Source organism: Musca autumnalis, unplaced genomic scaffold (genome assembly GCF_047663935.1).
Source record: "Musca autumnalis isolate F117 unplaced genomic scaffold, ASM4766393v1 scaffold_2, whole genome shotgun sequence".
Lineage (NCBI taxonomy): Eukaryota > Metazoa > Arthropoda > Insecta > Diptera > Muscidae > Musca > Musca autumnalis.
The window spans coordinates 90,385,662-90,406,330 of record NW_027411755.1 but is presented as its reverse complement, the minus strand read 5'-3'; the positions used below and the strand labels follow the sequence as shown (position 1 = coordinate 90,406,330).

Here is a 20,669-nt window from a genome sequence, read left to right as displayed (position 1 = left end):
GCCATTTTACCTGCGTGAAGTTAGCGACGTCGCCAACTTTCGATAACACAGAGTTATCGAAATTCACAGGGTGACACAGAACGTCAAAAATTCACATTTAGTACTATTTTTGCAACCCTGCTGACGAAAAAAGTTAGCGACGAATATTATAATTAATTAATTTTATAAAATTATGAATGGAAAACTCTAAAAACAATCCATCTTATTATAAATAATAAAATTTAAGTAATTTTCAAGAGTTAAATGTACGTCAATGTTACCAAACCATATCAAATAACGCATTGTTTTGAACCTAAAATTGACCGGTGGTCAGGACAGAGAATCACCTCTGGTATCTTTCCTATACAAACCTCGTCCAAACTGAATGCATGGAATGAAAGATAGAGTCCCAGAGAACATTTCCTCATACTAGCAATATTCAATTTCAGTTTTTTGTAGAACAAAGTTGTCCATTTTCCGTTTTCCAACTGGTGGTCAGGACATAGAATCGCCTCTGGAATCTCCCCTATACAAACCTCGTCCAAACTGAATGCATGGAATGAAAGAAAGAGTCCCAGAGAACATTTCCTCATACTAGGAATATTCAATTTCAGTTTTTTGTAGAACAAAGTTGTCCATTTTCCGTTTTCCAACTGGTGGTCAGGACAGAGAATCGCCTCTGGAATCTTCAATATACAAACCTCGTCCATACTGAATACATGGAATGAAAGATAGAGTCCCAGAGAACATTTCCTCATACTAGGAATATTCAATTTCAGTTTTTTGTAGAACAAAGTTGTCCATTTTCCGTTTTCCAACTGGTGGTCAGGACAGAGAATCGCCTCTGGAATCTTCAATATACAAACCTCGTCCAAACTGAATGCATAGAATGAAAGATAGAGTCCCAGAGAACATTTCCTCATACTAGGAATATTCAATTTCAGTTTTTTGTAGAACAAAGTTGTCCATTTTCCGTTTTCCAACTGGTGGTCAGGACAGAGAATCGCCTCTGGAATCTTCAATATACAAACCTCGTCCAAACTGAATGCATGGAATGAAAGAAAGAGTCCCAGAGAACATTTCCTCATACTAGGAATATTCAATTTCAGTTTTTTGTAGAACAAAGTTGTCCATTTTCCGTTTTCCAACTGGTGGTCAGGACAGAGAATCGCCTCTGGAATCTTCAATATACAAACCTCGTCCAAACTGAATACATGGAATGAAAGATAGAGTCCCAGAGAACATTTCCTCATACTAGGAATATTCAATTTCAGTTTTTTGTAGAACAAAGTTGTCAATTTTCCGTTTTCCAACTGGTGGTCAGGACAGAGAATCGCCTCTGGAATCTTCAATATACAAACCTCGATTCTCTGTCCTGACCACCAGTTGGAAAACGGAAAATGGACAACTTTGTTCTACAAAAAACTGAAATTGAATATTCCTAGTATGAGGAAATGTTCTCTGGGACTCTTTCTTTCATTCCATGTATTCAGTTTGGACGAGGTTTGTATATTGAAGATTCCAGAGGCGATTCTCTGTCCTGACCACCAGTTGGAAAACGGAAAATGGACAACTTTGTTCTACAAAAAACTGAAATTGAATATTCCTAGTATGAGGAAATGTTCTCTGGGACTCTATCTTTCATTCTATGCATTCAGTTTGGACGAGGTTTGTATATTGAAGATTCCAGAGGCGATTCTCTGTCCTGACCACCAGTTGGAAAACGGAAAATTGACAACTTTGTTCTACAAAAAACTGAAATTAAATATTCCTAGTATGAGGAAATGTTCTCTGGGACTCTATCTTTCATTCCATGTATTCAGTTTGGACGAGGTTTGTATATTGAAGATTCCAGAGGCGATTCTCTGTCCTGACCACCAGTTGGAAAACGGAAAATGGACAACTTTGTTCTACAAAAAACTGAAATTGAATATTCCTAGTATGAGGAAATGTTCTCTGGGACTCTTTCTTTCATTCCATGCATTCAGTTTGGACGAGGTTTGTATATTGAAGATTCCAGAGGCGATTCTCTGTCCTGACCACCAGTTGGAAAACGGAAAATGGACAACTTTGTTCTACAAAAAACTGAAATTGAATATTCCTAGTATGAGGAAATGTTCTCTGGGACTCTTTCTTTCATTCCATGCATTCAGTTTGGACGAGGTTTGTATATTGAAGATTCCAGAGGCGATTCTCTGTCCTGACCACCAGTTGGAAAACGGAAAATCGACAACTTTGTTCTACAAAAAACTGAAATTGAATATTCCTAGTATGAGGAAATGTTCTCTGGGACTCTATCTTTCATTCCATGTATTCAGTTTGGACGAGGTTTGTATATTGAAGATTCCAGAGGCGATTCTCTGTCCTGACCACCAGTTGGAAAACGGAAAATGGACAACTTTGTTCTACAAAAAACTGAAATTGAATATTCCTAGTATGAGGAAATGTTCTCTGGGACTCTTTCTTTCATTCCATGCATTCAGTTTGGACGAGGTTTGTATATTGAAGATTCCAGAGGCGATTCTCTGTCCTGACCACCAGTTGGAAAACGGAAAATGGACAACTTTGTTCTACAAAAAACTGAAATTGAATATTCCTAGTATGAGGAAATGTTCCCTAGGACTCTTTCTTTCATTCCATGCATTCAGTTTGGACGAGGTTTGTATATTGAAGATTCCAGAGGCGATTCTCTGTCCTGACCACCGGTCAATTTTAGGTTCAAAACAATGCGTTATTTGATATGGTTTGGTAACATTGACGTACATTTAACTCTTGAAAATTACTTAAATTTTATTATTTATAATAAGATGGATTGTTTTTAGAGTTTTCCATTCATAATTTTATAAAATTAATTAATTATAATATTCGTCGCTAATATTGCCTTTATATAAAGTGTTCTGCAACGTATTGTGTGACCTCTGGGCAGCAAATTACCGGGCTATACCAATGTGAGAACAAGTCCTGCTTTGGACCCGGACGGAACAATATCCCGTTAATATATCACAGATAGAGTGGGTGAATATAGCGAAACGATTTTTGTCGTGCACATGTCAATAAATCGGTAGATATGGGCCTTTAAATTTCCGTGCGTACAGATTACTTTTTATATTTTAACATCCGACCTAGGAAATGTAGTACGAATTGTAAATCCCGCGGTTAAACAAAAACAAAGAACTATTGTGTACGGCCGGGAATTTAAAACTTTCCCCTATGGACAGGACCGGAATCCGACTATGTGGTTTAATCTCCCTTAAAAATAATAGGTTTTTGTGGGTGGCTAGTGGGAATCGCACGTCCAGGACTTTACAATAATATCCATATTGCCTTAACCGTTTGGTTAAATATGAGGAAAGTTATAGGTACTATAAGCGAATTATGGACTTGTGCATGACAAAACCTATTTCGTTTTATTCAGAACCCCACGAGCTATCTGTGGTCCGTAACCAAATAGTGCTTAAGCAAAGAATAATATTGGCCGAAAATCCTACAGTGATCAACGAGTGCAAGAGTATATGTACAAGACACTGATAGGCTAATGTGAAGACGTGCAGTACATTGTATACTTGGAAGGAAAATTCTGTAAAATGTAGTGTCAACCTGATTTTATTCTCAATACTAGGTAGTATACTAGGTAAAAAACTACAAATAAATATTAAAAATATCGAGTTCGCGGATACACCTATTGTATCACCAAGACATTTTGGATATGGCTTGTGTATCATATGGTAGTGTCCTATGTTGGTATTTGGCAATGTTTATAGCTATAAAATTTACATTCCCATTCAGTTCCATTGACCCCTATAGAATTATTAGCCCCAGATTGGTTCCAGACTATAGACCTATGCAGCAAAATGCAACAACCTAAAAAAGTACCACAAAGAGATGAGAAGCAAAAACGGAGAAAGGTAATAACATTTTAAAATATCAATTTAAAAGATAATAAATGTATGTACATCTATTTATAGGAATATGTTAAGTTCAAATGCCAACATCCTCCGGTAGCATTGGTAGCGGCAGTGTCCATTATGACATAGAAAATATAGAAATTCAAGTTTGACACCAAAAATAGCAGCAAATCATATTTGTGATAGAATCTTGATTTGTTTTTCAACTGGACTTAAACATCATTGAAAAGGTTCAGAAAACATACGAAGTGATGAAACGAGAACACCAACGTTTACTTCATGTCCAAAAGCTGGTAGGTAAAACGATCCCGAGCCAATGGATATTGAGCTACAGCGAAATTTTTTAGAAACCAAAACCGAAAATAAATGAAAATACATGTAACGCATACGGATTCTGCTAATGATTGGCCAAACCCAAAGGTGGTGGTATTTATCGACAGTGGGGCAACTTTCGCAACCTACTAACGACCATAAACCATTACCACAAGTAGCTGCCGATGAAATAAAATAATTTGAATCAATGTTTTTGTATGTAAAATAATGTAATTTTGAAATTAGATTAAATTATAGCTATCTTTATTTATAGTATATACATATGTTTTTGTTAAAAATACAAAAAAGACAGTGATAATCCACAGGAAGTTTTTATTTTGCTCAGTTGAAGTATAATATGTATGTATATAGAGGTAGATAAAATGACCTAACTTATAGTCGTACTTCCAATCTTCCACTGCCTATCCCGATTTGAAAGTTTTAGCCACATTATCGAACTAAAATTAGTGAAATTTGGTATTAAGTCTTCCTTGGGGATACAAAAGATTGTTACAGGCACAAAACATCTCTTAAGAAAACATACAGTTATAGGTCCACATTTTGGTATAGCCCCCATATAAGGGTACCACCGTATTTAAGATTTTATTCACATTTTTCTACCAAATTATTTGGAATTTTGTGTTCACAGAAGATCAACAACTTACTCGGAAAAAACTGTCCATATATATTATGCCCAATCCTGTCCAATTGTATGTATTTGTATACCCACAACCCTAAAGTTGAGAACAGAATAAAAATTCGTGCTTATCCAAGCCTAATTTTATGTAAAAGAATAAGGAAATGGAAGATCGCATTACATCTAGGAAGTGTCTGGCCTTTAGTCTTTTACATGAAATGGAGCGGAAGCGAGCAACAAAGTTCATTGTGTTCTCACCTTAAAGTCCTGGGTACATAAGCAACCTCGTCTTCTGGCTTTTGTGCTTTGCTTCATTTTTGACTATAAAAATAAAAGAATAAAGAAGAAGAGGGCAACCTATTTCGAAATCAGCTCAGCAAGGAAGTCAGGCAACGAGGCGGCTTATGTACCCAGGCCTTAACGTTAAAGGGTATATATGTACACTTTGATACACAAAAATGATTTTAGACCCCAAGTATGTGGGGACGGAATTTGTTTCAGACAATTTGGAGTCGAATTAGCCATGTGGGCTAGGGATTTGAGGACTTTGTTCCTACAGTTTGTCGCAGATAGGTGTGGCGTGCGCGGACTACGTGAACGTAGTATCGAATGATACACAAACATCAGAGAGATTGGACCGTTCTCTGAAGCGTTGGTTGGTGAGTTCTCTGAATCCTTGTCAGTTGCCTTTCCCATGGTTAAGGAATGTACCGCGATCACAGGTTATGAAGAGATTGCAGTAATTTGTTTTTGTGTGTTTTCAGAGGAAACAAAAGTTCAATTCAGAAAATGGTTGATATAGGTCCATATTTTGTTAAATAGAAGTTCTATATTGGAATAAAAATCCCAGTTGACATAAGAAAGTGATTATGAAAACAAGTAAAAACGGATCAGTCGGCTTTGCCGACAGAGATTACCCTCAGCCTGTGTGAGTTGAAACTTGCATCAATACTAGTTATACATATATGGATTTGGATTAAAATACAAATTTCTTGTTGAGGAGGTACTTGAAGGAATGGACCCACATTGCCCATTTTGAGATAGGATCTTATATTGGGAGACATTCCTTTCATGCCAGTGTGTCACCGTAGAATTTAGAACTTTTGTACCATTAAACATTGAAACACTTTTTTACAAAAACGTTTATATTTAGGGGGTCCTAAAAATGTTGGGCGTATGAACCGGCGAAAATATTGATTTCGATAGAAGCTCAAAAAGCTTTCCGGGAAAGATATCTAAAGGAATGGACCGAAAAAGTCCATCTTGGAAGTCAGTCTTATTTTGGGTGTCATTCGATAGATATCGCGATCACCTGTCGTTCCAGTTGGTCACCATATAATTCAGAGGTTTTGGACCATTATATCAGGAAGCATGTACTTGCCTACGAAAAACATGATATCGCTGTAAACAAGACCACTAGGTAAAAATTTTCAAGTGATCCTCGAAATTTAATATAAGGTTCACTGATCGTTTCTAATGTAATATATTAGCGGTATTCACTCATTGTGGTAGATTTACAACTCTTGTTAATGTACTATATGTACCAGGGTTTTTTACAACGAAGTGTGAATGTCTTTTTTGTGAATATCGTAAACAAATCAAAGCATCTTAATATCGTCGTAAGTCTACATTTTAGTTTCAGTTTTATTACACTTTTTTCATAAAAAATTGTTTTTTCTTGGCCTCCATTCTTTTATTATTCTCTTTATTTTCCCATTTTTCTATCAAAAAAACAAAACTCCGACTTAAATAAAACTCACAACAAAGTGACGACACAACAATCAGCTGTTCTAACCCTTGTAAAAGTACAATGGAATGTTTACAATACTTTTAAGTGGAGTAAATTAACAACCCTGTGGTAAATTAAACTTTCATGTATTTTGTTGTTGTGGTATTGTAAACACTTGTAGATCTACAATATTAACAAGATGTACAAGATCTACAATGCCACTTTACCAACATGAGTGAATACCGCTATTATTATTTGCGATCCATAAGCAGCATGTATTCTTGATCAGGGGGATTACTCTGTATCGCGATGCGTAAGAAAAATTGTGCCGAATCAAGTAATTGGTACTCTCTAATGCGTTTTCGCATCTCCTTCCGCATCTAATTTTCGCAAATCTGGTATCACCGCACTCAGTAATACGAAAGCGTATGTCAAACTCGTTCGATAAGCACAAATATCTTGCGTTAACAAAATATCAAACGCAAATGAAACGAATCATGTAACTTAGGCACAATTAAATGCTTGTATTTATATCAGAATTGTTTATTCTTTTAGGGAAATGTTGTTAAAATGTTAACGTATAATGTAATAAATTATTATTAAAAAAATCAAAATAAAATTATTAATTATTTGCGGCATTGGAAAGTACTCTTCGTCGAGTCTCATATTTCATAGGTTTTAGTAATAATGGTGATACAAGTAAATAAGTTAAGACCCATATCTCGGGAAGTATAGACTTAGCTCTGGAAAATTAAATATCGTTATAATCAGTGTACCAAGGGCTACTTATGGTAAAAATTTCAGACCCATCCGAGAGGTGCTTCTAAGCAAGAGATTTGCACAAAAAACCGTATAACTTTTACATAATTTGTTGTTATAAACGAACAATTAAAATAAAAAAGTTTCAAATTTTGGTTTTTGCAATACATTAGTTGTCTAAATGTACATAACCGCATCTTTATTAAGACGAAAAAATTTTTTTCTCCTTGTAATCCGTTCCGCCACCCAATCAATAATTATTTTTTTTGTTATAAACGATTAGCAAGTTTTAAAAACGCATGTACCAAACAACAATTTTTTTAAAATGTTTTTATTTACAATTTTTTGACATTTCCTTTTTTCATTCTTCGTTATTGTTTACATTGTGCAGCCAGCGTTGCCATATTTTCAGTTTGTTTTGCGAAAGTGTTTGCGTTTGTGATACAGAGTACCAAATTATACTCTTAACGCATTTAACTTTCACATCGCAATACAAAGTAACCCCCCAGTATAAAATTCTGAATCGATCTACACGGTGGCCTTGAAGCAACTTTAAATGGAATAGAAGTTTTTGCGGATTCTGAAACTACAATGTTTATAGATGAGAAAAAAACAAAAAAAAAAAAAAAAATAATCGCCGGAGCGCTTTTTAAATAAATCGCGATTTAAGTTGGCATTTGTAAGGGTTGTTTAGGTTTTCACAATTTTGCTTGGAAACCGCAAGTAGTATCGAAATGCGACTAAAAACAGTTGTTGCTATGTCGATGGTCAGACTAGCACGATTTCAACATGGCGACGTCAAGTTTATAGGCGAGGGGTATAAAGTAGTGAAACCCATGTACATGGTTTTCTGTGTTTGTTATGTTGCCTCTTCTTGTTTTTCGTTGCAAGATTTTTTCTTCCATTTTCTTTCATTTTTATTTTCTCAAGCAAACGTTTACAACAAAACAACCATAAAAAGATTTAATAATAAAATTTAATTAATGGAATAGTGAAAATTTAACTATTAATATTAATTTAATTATTAATGTTAATTATTTTGTGTGGTTTTTTAGTTCATTTATGTTTGTTTTGTTTTTATTGGTATCGGAAACACAACAAACGCGAATGGTAATATAAAGAGGACACGCAAAAATCTTAAATTTCAGGTTAACGTGTGTGGACACTAACGAAACTTTAAAAGAAACTTTAACGAAATTGGTTTCAAGAAACCTTGCTAGTCTGACCATCGACTATGGAAATTCCTCACAAGATTGACTTTTGTGATGTTTTCGTAGGTTTTACCATTTTTGAGATACAGAAGTTGAAATTGGGACAATTCACTGACTTTATCGCCTACTTATAAAACAATGTCATGACTGCAAATTCTCACATTAAACTTATATATCTCAAAAATGGTACAGTCTACGAAAAAATTACAAAAGCCAATATTGTATAGAATTTTCTCTGTTTCCTTTATTCCCATTTCGATAGAAGTTGCTGTTTTCAAGCTAAAACCTGAAGACCTAAGAAAAAATCTGAAAGTTTGATCTGAACCTCTATATCTCAGAAATGATAAAAGCTAGAAAAATACCAATCAGCCAATCTTGTAGAAAATGTTCAATGCTACAACATTTTTTAAGCCCCATTTCGATAGCACTAGCGGTTTCCAAGCAAAATCACAAATACCTAAAAAACCCTAAAAGTGTGAACTTTGACCGCTAATTATTTAAAAAGAGCCCCGGCGTTTTTTTTTATTTTTCTCATCTATGAACATTGTAGTTTCAGAAGCCGCAAAAACTTCCCAGGTGTAAGCACCTTTCATTTAAAGTTGCTTCAAGAGCACCGTGTCTAGCAACTTCCGTTCCGTACCGCCCTATTTTCTGTATTTGCAAATCTTTATCATACTTACATCAGTAAAGTCTTAATAAGATGCAAAATTATTTATTTGTCAAAAAAATTCGATATATTCAATACTAATCTTGGTATTATAAACGTGGAGGATTGATTTGGGCATATTTATTATAAATATGAAAAAATAATAAATGTTTCAATTTACAATATCCCATTGCCATGGAACTTGGCCTTCATTATTGAAGTAGTGACAATATGCATCTCGAACGTTTTTCGCTTCTTGGTACGATGGGCTTACTCTAGCTTGTTACGCGCCGGCTATCCGCTGAATAAACTCTAAGCATAAAATCGAATAAAAATGTATGAAAAATATACGAGGTCGGTTTGGGCATGGTAAGATAACAAATTTGCCTGGCTAGCTCATCCAGGAGGTCAGTTCTCAACCCGTTATTCTTCAGCGCGCGAACATATTAAAATAAACATTCCATGCCACGGAAACCAAACGTTTATTAAAAAAAATAGAGTTGATTTTAAATTATATTGCACAAGGTCAATTGTAAGTCATTGTTGTATCTTACCTGTGACCATTTTTGGTATGACGAGGTCTTATGACATACCGAGGTACACTTGTCCCACCCTGTCACCTATGACATTGTATGTACCTTTAATTTACAATGTCCCTTAATGTGACCTTCAAAACCTAAAAGCCTTGGTTACCCAACATTCCTTTTAAATGCGAAGTCAGTTTAGCATTTCATATTCATAACAAAATTCATTTTATTGAACATAATTCATAATAAGATTAGGAAAAATAATTAAATTTAAAATTTGAAAATTAAATGCATATTTGCATTAATTACTAAATTAATTAAACATAAAAAAAATAGAAAAAAGGAAAAACTAAGAAAAAGGCTAAATGTCAAAATATTTTTTTTTTTTGTTTATAACAAAAACCATTTTGTGCAATGGCACTAACCAAAAAGTCTATTAAAATAGCCTGATGATTGAGCTCAATAATCTAGCACTCGAAAAAATTACCCATTAAAAAATTATTTTTGCGTGAAGTCTAAAAATGTTTGCTGGGTTGTGTTCTAATATTTGACACTCATCTTCTTTTACAAAAACTCTAAACTATTCTTAAATGCTAACGGGATGTTATTTACAAAATAGGAATAAAAATATATGTATTTCTAATTATGTATGTATGTACATTGAAGGTCAGTAAGTACCGTTATGTACAGCAAAGCAAAATTCAATAAATTTGGGAAAAATCGAAGTATGTATTATATACATACAAATATTTCGGAATAGAACCGTTATTTATGACAATAAAAAAAAATATATATATAGAACAAAAATATTTTGCAAAAAATATGTCGAAAAAATCACATATGTTTAGATGTCTTAATTTTTTCAAGGTGTAATATTCTAATTGTTTTGGTTATGACTTAAATTTTCAGCAATTCACTACATTGTATTTTTATTTATACATCACCGCATAAATTGTTTGTGTGGTTATGTCTGGAGGCACCTTCATAGCTGGGAAGGATTGATCTTGCTGTTATCGAAGTCTGTTCCCCTTCCTTAAATGGTTAGTGACGTCAAAAATTCCCGAATAACTTTTAATTGTTGTTGTATTCACACATCGCAATTTACCAATGTAAGGTCAGGAATGCCCTTTACAAGATTTGGAATTTTCCAGTTTTGTTGATGTCACTTGAAAAAATCAAATTTATTGCAATAAATGCAAATTTATTTGGGAGGCTTGAGGTCTTTGCAAAATGTCACAATGTAATATTCACTTATTAATGTTCTTATTATTTGTAGGTCTTCTTATTAGAATATCCCCTTTTAAGAGGTTATGTGACAGTCTTTAACATTTGGGCACACTTTGCTAAAATATTTATTTTCACTACGGTCAAAATATGATTTTTATTTTCTTGCTGTTGTGCTCCCTTTGCTGATGATCACTGTGATGGCTTGATCGTGTTTCACATTTACACATACGTATGTGTGATAGTGAATGTAATTTTGACATACAGTGGTGCCAAACTCCAGTGTTGCCACTAGGCCATCCTTAATGATTGACGTAGCGTATAGCATCGCGTATGTCGTCAGTCATATTAAGGTCGACACACATTGAGTGCGCCCTAATAAAATAAGGCGATCCGTTTCAAAACTGCTTCGTCTCTAGATCTATGATCGTAGAACGAACAGGCAGGATAGCCGTTTAGAAAACGTGTGGCTCGACCCACGAAGCCGGGCTACATCAACACCACAAAATATATAATTGTGCTATGCTAAGACGTCATGAAGTAATGAAAGTTTATTGCAATCATAGGATCAAGTTTATTCTGGTGTCTTCATCGAAATTGTTGATAATATTTTCTTCCGAAATCTCATAAACATGTCTAGAAGGTTTATTTTCTTGAAATACTATTTCAGCTTTCCTAGCAATGTCTCTAAAATCACTTAAATCTTTTGGCATAATCTTAAGGTCGGTATTCACATTTTTGTTAATAATGTCTATTACTGAAGAATAAAGTAGTGGTTGACCAAGTCTTTGGTTCATTTGGACTATTACTGAATGAAAGTCATGATAACTTTCTTTAGAATGTTGCTTACGAGTAGACATTCTTATAATTACCTCATGATCACTTTCAAGATTTCCAAATTCGCGTGTCATGGCAGCTTTGAGCTGAGGGTAGGTCAAACCTGGATTCTATTTTGTGTACATCCAGTGCCACTCATCAGCTTTTCCACTCAGAAAATTTGAAAATTTGCCATTAAATGATCATATGGGCACTGAGACCTTTCGGTAAGGGTATCTATTTTAAATACAAACTCCGAAACACTACCTGTATCATTGTATGTGATATTCCAATCCTTAAGATTTTTCGAAAGTCCAGAAGAAAAGCTTGAAGGTATGCTCGTGTTTAGCTCTAGAACCTGTAGGTTGGCTTAAAGTCTGACGAATCGAGCTAATTTCTCTCCTAAAATTTTCCTGAGTTTCCCTCATAACTTCTCTGAAATATAACATAAGTGACTGTGTTTAGTCAAGGTCCTGATTATCAGGGCGTTCTGTCAATGGTGGAGGAGGTCTACCAGTTCCCTCGTTATTTTCTTCTGACGCCATATTTGGTGGATTAATTAAGTCTACAGACGAATCAGTATCTGCTGACTCAATAGATAAAAATAATGGTTTACCTCGACCTCTAGTGGAAGTAGCAGAAGTATTTAAAATATTTTTAGAATTTGCTTTTGTACTGAAAAGTCCTGCACTACTAGTTCTATTGTAAATCCTAGTAGTTGGAGAACCTCTACCTCTAGTACTGGAAATTGGTGTATTTGGTGAGCGATTACTTGATGTACTGTAAGTCGATCGTGTAACACGTTTGCTCATATTAAAACAAAATGTCAGAAAATAACTTTAAATGTATTAAGCTTTCAAATAAATCGAAAATATTTCATAAAATTTCAAGGAATGTTGAGTAACTATACTAATAAGTCTTCAGGACACACTCGAAAGAATTGCAAAGATACCGAAGTATACTGTCTATTCTATATGTCTTTGGCTCATCACTATCTCCCAAATGAGGAAATTAATTGATGACTCAAAGAGAAATTAATTTATATTCAGAAATCTGCTGTTCTATTTTTATTATTTTAATGCCAATGTCCAATATCTTATAAAAGACCAGACAAAAGTCTGAAGGAAAAGTCAAGACAAAATCGATTTACCTAGAAATGATTCCTTTATGCAACATAAACTGAACTACTCATAGTCGTCAGTCTGGACTCTAAATTCCTCATCAAAAGATAAAAAAGATCTAGGCATTTAAAAGCAGAAATCTGAATACGGATCTATTTATTTCAATTTATTTCATTTTATAGTCAATTTTACCAAGTGTATACAGGTCCCAGTAAAAAGGTCTTATAAAAATGATTAAAATATCGATAAATAGAAAAAGAACAAATATGTCACTAAAATGTTCCAATAGAAATCACCTGTATATGATTCAATTAGAACAATAGTTAATAAGATCCAATCAACGACTCAGAATTTTTTAATTTGTTCAAAAGAACTGATTTTTCGAAAAAGGTGCAAAAATAATTGAAATCAAAAGGTCAAAATACACAAAATGTATTTCGTTGGGCGCCATATATGTTACGCGCCGGCTATCCGCTGAATAAACTCTAAGCATAAAATCGAATAAAAATGTATGAAAAATATACGAGGTCGGTTTGGGCATGGTAAGATAACAAATTTGCCTGGCTAGCTCATCCAGGAGGTCAGTTCTCAACCCGTTATTCTTCAGCGCGCGAACATATTAAAATAAACATTCCATGCCACGGAAACCAAACGTTTATTAAAAAAAATAGAGTTGACTTTAAATTATATTGCACAAGGTCAATTGTAAGTCATTGTTGTATCTTACCTGTGACCATTTGTGGTATGACGAGGTCTTATGACATACCGAGGTACACTTGTCCCACCCTGTCACCTATGACATTGTATGTACCTTTAATTTACAATGTCCCTTAATGTGACCTTCAAAACCTAAAAGCCTTGGTTACCCAACATTCCTTTTAAATGCGAAGTCAGTTTAGCATTTCATATTCATAACAAAATTCTTTTTATTGAACATAATTCATAATAAGATTAGGAAAAATAATTAAATTTAAAATTTGAAAATTAAATGCATATTTGCATTAATTACTAAATTAATTAAACATAAAAAAAATAGAAAAAAGGAAAAACTAAGAAAAAGGCTAAATGTCAAAATATTTTTTTTTTGTTTATAACAAAAACCATTTTGTGCAATGGCACTAACCAAAAAGTCTATTAAAATAGCCTGATGATTGAGCTCAATAATCTAGCACTCGAAAAAATTACCCATTAAAAAATTATTTTTGCGTGAAGTCTAAAAATGTTTGCTGGGTTGTGTTCTAATATTTGACACTCATCTTCTTTTACAAAAACTCTAAACTATTCTTAAATGCTAACGGGATGTTATTTACAAAATAGGAATAAAAATATATGTATTTCTAATTATGTATGTATGTACATTGAAGGTCAGTAAGTACCGTTATGTACAGCAAAGCAAAATTCAATAAATTTGGGAAAAATCGAAGTATGTATTATATACATACAAATATTTCGGAATAGAACCGTTATTTATGACAATAAAAAAAATATATATATATAGAACAAAAATATTTTGCAAAAAATATGTCGAAAAAATCACATATGTTTAGATGTCTTAATTTTTTCAAGGTGTAATATTCTAATTGTTTTGGTTATGACTTAAATTTTCAGCAATTCACTACATTGTATTTTTATTTATACATCACCGCATAAATTGTTTGTGTGGTTATGTCTGGAGGCACCTTCATAGCTGGGAAGGATTGATCTTGCTGTTATCGAAGTCTGTTCCCCCTTCCTTAAATGGTTAGTGACGTCAAAAATTCCCGAATAATGCTTTTAATTGTTGTTGTATTCACACATCGCAATTTACCAATGTAAGGTCAGGAATGCCCTTTACAAGATTTGGAATTTTCCAGTTTTGTTGATGTCACTTGAAAAAATCAAATTTATTGCAATAAATGCAAATTTATTTGGGAGGCTTGAGGTCTTTGCAAAATGTCACAATGTAATATTCACTTATTAATGTTCTTATTATTTGTAGGTCTTCTTATTAGAATATCCCCTTTTAAGAGGTTATGTGACAGTCTTTAACATTTGGGCACACTTTGCTAAAATATTTATTTTCACTACGGTCAAAATATGATTTTTATTTTCTTGCTGTTGTGCTCCCTTTGCTGATGATCACTGTGATGGCTTGATCGTGTTTCACATTTACACATACGTATGTGTGATAGTGAATGTAATTTTGACATACAGTGGTGCCAAACTCCAGTGTTGCCACTAGGCCATCCTTAATGATTGACGTAGCGTATAGCATCGCGTATGTCGTCAGTCATATTAAGGTCGACACACATTGAGTGCGCCCTAATAAAATAAGGCGATCCGTTTCAAGCTGTTTGCAGAGACATAAGGTGGGAGTTTTTAAAATTTTGGCCACGCTGTATATTACCAGTTGCCACATTTTCATATTCCATGACAGACCGAGAAGCATATTCCTTTTTATTATGCTTTATTAAAAAATTGTGTAGATAACAACATGTCAAAGTAACTATTGCCGCTTTCTTTGGTTCCAAAAGCATAGGTTTTTGAAAATCACCAAATCGTGCTGCAAGGACACCAAAGGTATTTTCCACAACTCGTCTTGCGCGGCTAAGTCTATAGTTAAATATTTGTTGCTCCTTTGTCAAATTTGTTGAAGAATACGGCTTCATTAAGTCCCGGGCCACACTAGAGTAATTTCACTGAAATTTTAACATGAAATTATGCGTCTCTAGATCGAGTTCCATAGTAGAGAAAAATCATGAAATTGCTGTAATGAGGAATTCGGCCTAAGAACACCTAATTTCATGAAATTTTTTTATGAAATTTACTCTAGTGTGGACCGGGACTAAATTCGTTGACAAAGGAAAAGCGTCATCAGCTATAAAAACATATGGGGTTTCAGATTGTATCCCTGGAAGTGGTTGTGGAGGTGGTAAATTGAGCTGTCCATTTAGAAACCGCTGCCAAAATGATGTATAAAACATCACACCACCATCGGAGACACGGCCATTAGATCCAACATCCACCATTATAAATTCGTAATTGCTGTTAACAACAGCCATTTTGTAGTTATAATACATCGATCCCGAATTGGCTGGCTTTCGTATTGCCACATGTTTGCCATCAATAGATCCCAAGCAGTGGAAGAAGTTCCATTTCTTCCCAAAATGTAATGCAGTACTTCTCCATTCGTCGGCCGATGTTGGAATCTGAAATAAATAATATAAAACATTAATATTATATAATTTTTTGTATATGTATGTTTATAACTTATTTAATAAGTAAAATATTTAATTATGTTTTTTTTAATTTTCCATTGCAGTTTAATGACAGCACAAATTATCTGGCGACTGACGATAGTTCGGGGCAGACTCCAATAAAAATGAAGAGAACGAATAAGCAAAACAAAGCCTTGGATGTGGCGATGTCATACTTACAAAAAGAAAGTGACACTTTTGATTAAGACTAATCAATGAAATTATGTTTCAAGGCGAGTCACATATGCTGACAATAAATACTACAATTCAAAACAGAAGACCGCTTTCCACATTGGGACGATCCTCCACACCAAATGAAAATCGACCAAATGCGTATTTTTGTGCTAACAACTCCCAAGAAAATGAACCTCTACCATATGAGAAGATGTTTATTTCATCCTTAAATGAAGATGTTGATCAAGGCGAAAATGAAGGAAAAGATTTTGGGAATGAAAACCGCATGAATCTCAAACAATTTTTTTATAAATTTAAATAATAAACTTTAGTCATTACTGTTCTACTATAATAGTACGTTTATATATAACCGGATTTAACAAAACCACTGGGTTTCAAATGTCAACTCCCTTGTGTATACGTCAAATAAATCCTCATTAAGAAGGTTAACCCTGCAAAAGGCTATAGTATAAACATGACCTAAGTTTTAGTTAATTTTCCGCTAGATCTCTCTGATGTTCCTGATGTATTTATAATATAAATAAATATTAACTGAATTGAGTTTCTTAACTGCAAATAATTGTTCTGCTTGTAATCATGTAAGGATAATAGTTTAGCAGTTTACGAAATACATTCAAATAAAATCCAGTAGATTTATAACTAAGATTTATTAGATGTATACACAATGGAATCGACATTTGAAATTGAGTGTATTTCGTATTGAGTGTAATTGTACATAACAAGCTAACATTACCCATAAATTATGGAACTGGCTCCTTGTGATGTCATGATTTCACTGAATCTTTTCAATAGGTATAATGTCGAAAAACATATTTTTCGTTTTATTAGGTCATTTCTGGCTTAAGTCCGGCTTAAGGCCTGACCGCAGATCACCTTATCATATGTACTGGTGGTAGTCTTTGGGGCCCTGATTATAACTATATACAATTTGTGTTGCGAAAGTCCATACTACCCAATATATTCAACTTTAACCAAGGCGATATTAATATAATTTTAAAGCTTCTGAAGGCTAGATTTCAAATTAAGAACGAATATTACTCAATTCCTTAAAACACATCGAAGAACCTATATAGACTATTTTTCGTGGAGGAGTGTTGCGACTAGAGTTGTGTCAATCAATCTAGTTCACTTGAACGATATAGTTCATTACGTAGTTCTAATCGTCCACACAGTTTGTATGGAAAAATGTGTATACGCAATTTCATACGTTTCTTCGCATTACGTCACTCATACAGGTAAATACGAACTAGATCGCCAAACTTTAGTTGCGACCAGCTAGTTTAGTTCAAACTTGTAGCTAAAATCCTAAAAATACAAAAAAATTGGGAGAAACCGTAATAAACGATGCCGATATGGCCCATCTTCGATCTTGACCTGCCTATGGCAAATATACACTTGGGTACAAAATAGATATGGGTTCAACACTGCACATTTTGAGCTAATACGTTTTTGAGTACCTCCCCGTGGTGCAATGGTATGCGCCCCGCCTTGTACGCTGAATGGCCGAGTTTGATTGCCTGACTGAGTAATACCCCATTATTATTATAAGTCTCCTTTTGTTGTAGTTTGGATTTACCAAACAGATTTATAGCGTTCCGGTTAACTTAATGTTAAAAGTGACGACTTAATTTCAAGGAGAAGCTTCTTGGAATAAACATTCAATGTAAAAATCATATTTGTAATGCCTCCAAATTGGTTTATTTTGGGTTTTAAAATCCTTCAGATAGTAAAAGACACATTGTTCGGACTCGCCGATAAACAGTAAAGGCCTGGGTACATAAGAGGCATGACTTTCTTGCTATGTAACTTGAATCGGGTGCATTCTATATACATATATATATATACATATATATATATATATATATATATATATATATATATATATATATATATATATATTGTCTTCAATTGCAGCAGCACTTATTGTGATTAATTTTATAAACTTCTTTTATATTAACTTTTAGATGAATTTATACAAAGAAGAAACAGCACAGTCGCGTCTGGATGCCGTCCCCCAGCTGCAGATCTATGGAAAATATGATCTGACTAAATACTGTTACAAAGAATTATTGGAACCTTCGTTTTAAATGTGAACAAAGAAATCCATACCTTTATGAAACCTTTTAGTACCGTATTCAATGCTTCACAAGTTTCTAGAACTATCTCCCCGATAGTGCTCCTTCCCATTACACACGAGTAGCTCAAATCGGTAAAATTTCGTCCAGTTGCTAGAAAACGTAGGGTCAACGCCAATCTCTCCTCTACACTTATGGCTTCTCTAAATTGTTTATCCTGCCTTTTTATAAGTGGAGCCACAAGATTGAGCAAATAATTGAAGTTTTCATTTGTCATTCGAAAATAGTTTTGGTAGTCCAAGGGTTCCGAATGTTGAATTTCTTTTAAAAGGTTCACATGGGTATATTTTTTGCGGGATGTTATCCATTTCTTTACCCATTTTGTTCTTTTCACCACTTTTTTTCTTTTTCCATTAGGGCAATTATTAAAAATGCGCATCCAATTTTGTTCTCATCCATGTTTATTAATCAAATTTTATAATGTCATGTTCACACGAGCGTTTCAATAACGTTGTTCGCTTGTCGAACGACGAATACGAATTAACCCGTTTCCACGACACCATTCGTAATTAACAGAAACGTAAACAAAATTTCCTTCATTTTTGTTTCCCTGTTTTCACCAAAAATTTAACCGAAAACACATAAAATATACATTAAATGAATAGAAAAAGCAATAGACTTTCCTTCAAATGTATCTTCTATATTTAACTACACAAATTTCATTAATTTTTTCCATTAATTCTGAATAATTTTGTATTTTCAATCAGCCCAATCATGAATGAAAATTCCGTGCGGAATTTCTCTCTTTTCCCTTCTTTGCTATCACAAACAAAAAATCCGCACGGAAAAACATTCCGATGGAGAAAAAGTAGGTATCATGAACGCTCTCAAACATGTGTTTTCCTCTAAAAAAATCTCCCTTGCAAAACTGAAGGGAGATTACAAAAAAGTTGGTATTTCCCAACAATGTTGCAAAAAAAATGCAAAATAAACAGTTTTGTTGGCTTTTTATACTAAAATCTTCAATTTGCGGTTGGAAATTTATTAAAAAATTAACATATGTATTTCACAAAATAACATTAGTTTGCAAACTCGGTCACTCTCAACTTTTTGTACCGATCAACGAAGAATGGCAGAATTTTGCACATACAAAACACAGCTTCTTTATTGTTGAAAAACACTGGACATATGCATATTTCCAATTATTTTTATTTCAAAATTCATATTTTTTTTCAATTTTTGCCATCTTTTTATTAAAAACACTCGTTTTTGATACATTTATGATAGTGGCAGTTCGATAGCACAATGCACTGTTTCCTTGGAATTTTACAATCTTATTTGATGATTTTCATAACAATTAACATCTTCTGAATTTCTTTGATCTGTAAAAGTGTAATTTATTTGATTAAATTTGTTTATTTTGTCTAAAAACACAAACACTTAACATTTTCTCTTTGTTTTCACAACAATTAGGGCACACAAGGTATGAAAACGACCCTTCAGTGCTGCCAAATTCAATGATTATTTTTCCCCAATTATTCATGATAGGAGGAATGTTCTCTCGAGAAAAAACTATTCCGCGAGAACTGCATTCCGCAAGTATATTCATGATTGGGCTGAATATATTTTTATATCTTTCTATTTTCAAAATTAAAGAGAGAGAGAGACATGTCAAAACAATATTTGTTTATGCAGCCTTTCAGTTATTCGTTTCCTTTTTGTTTCTGATTGTTTTACGCGATTTTGAACTAATGAAAAAGAAATGTGTGTGGAATTAAGAAGGAAACACAACCATTTTCCTTCTGAATTTAAATAAAATGTTTAGTTCATTAATTTTCATTCATCTTTTTCCATTTTTCTAAAAAATTTTGTGTTTTCAACAAATTTTTCAATTTTGAATTTAGACATGTCATAATTAATTTTTTCGATAAATTCTCTCATTTGTTAGGGATGGGACATACTTATTCGTCGTTCAGAGAGTATTTCTACTCGAACAACGTAGAAAAATCGTCGTTCGTTCATAGAATTTTGTGTGGGGAAATAAGTAATTTATTCGTAGTTATGGGTCGAACAACGAATAGAGAACGAACGACGTACCGTGGAACGCTTTGATGACAAACATGAATTATGGTTTGACCGCTTCGAACAGCACAACAAAACTGAAGCAATCGATATTTAAAAAAAACTGTCATTCAAAACTGACAATGTGTACCCAGCTTTACGTAGCACAATTTTTAAATTTTAACGCAGAGACGATTGACGACGCGCCATGACTCGTGTCCAATACGGAATCGACC

General features: G+C 33.7%; 1 protein-coding gene across 1 annotated transcript; it reads right to left on the bottom strand.

The window, feature by feature from the left end:
* Positions 1-15,190: 15,190 nt before the first annotated feature.
* Positions 15,191-18,524, bottom strand: LOC141392333 (uncharacterized). Its single transcript, XM_073965284.1, has 3 exons — positions 18,407-18,524; positions 15,641-16,054; positions 15,191-15,508 (listed from the first exon to the last, which is right to left on the bottom strand). The coding sequence occupies exons 1-3, from the start codon at positions 18,482-18,484 to the stop codon at positions 15,191-15,193; spliced, it is 810 nt and encodes a 269-aa protein (XP_073821385.1). The 5' UTR covers positions 18,485-18,524.
* Between the last annotated feature and the right edge of the window lie 2,145 nt (positions 18,525-20,669).

What these genes read in the sequence shown, in the direction of transcription:
- LOC141392333 (XM_073965284.1), bottom strand. Translation starts at nt 18,484, where the DNA reads ATGGGAAGGAGCACTATCGGGGAGATAGTTCTAGAAACTTGTGAAGCA. An exon ending in TACTAAAAGGTTTCATAAAG is followed by an intron (nt 16,055 to 18,406) that starts GTATGGATTTCT and finishes TATTTATTTCAG; the next exon opens with ATTCCAACATCGGCCGACGA. An exon ending in AAAAATTTCATGAAATTAGG is followed by an intron (nt 15,509 to 15,640) that starts TGTTCTTAGGCC and finishes GACTTAATGAAG; the next exon opens with CCGTATTCTTCAACAAATTT.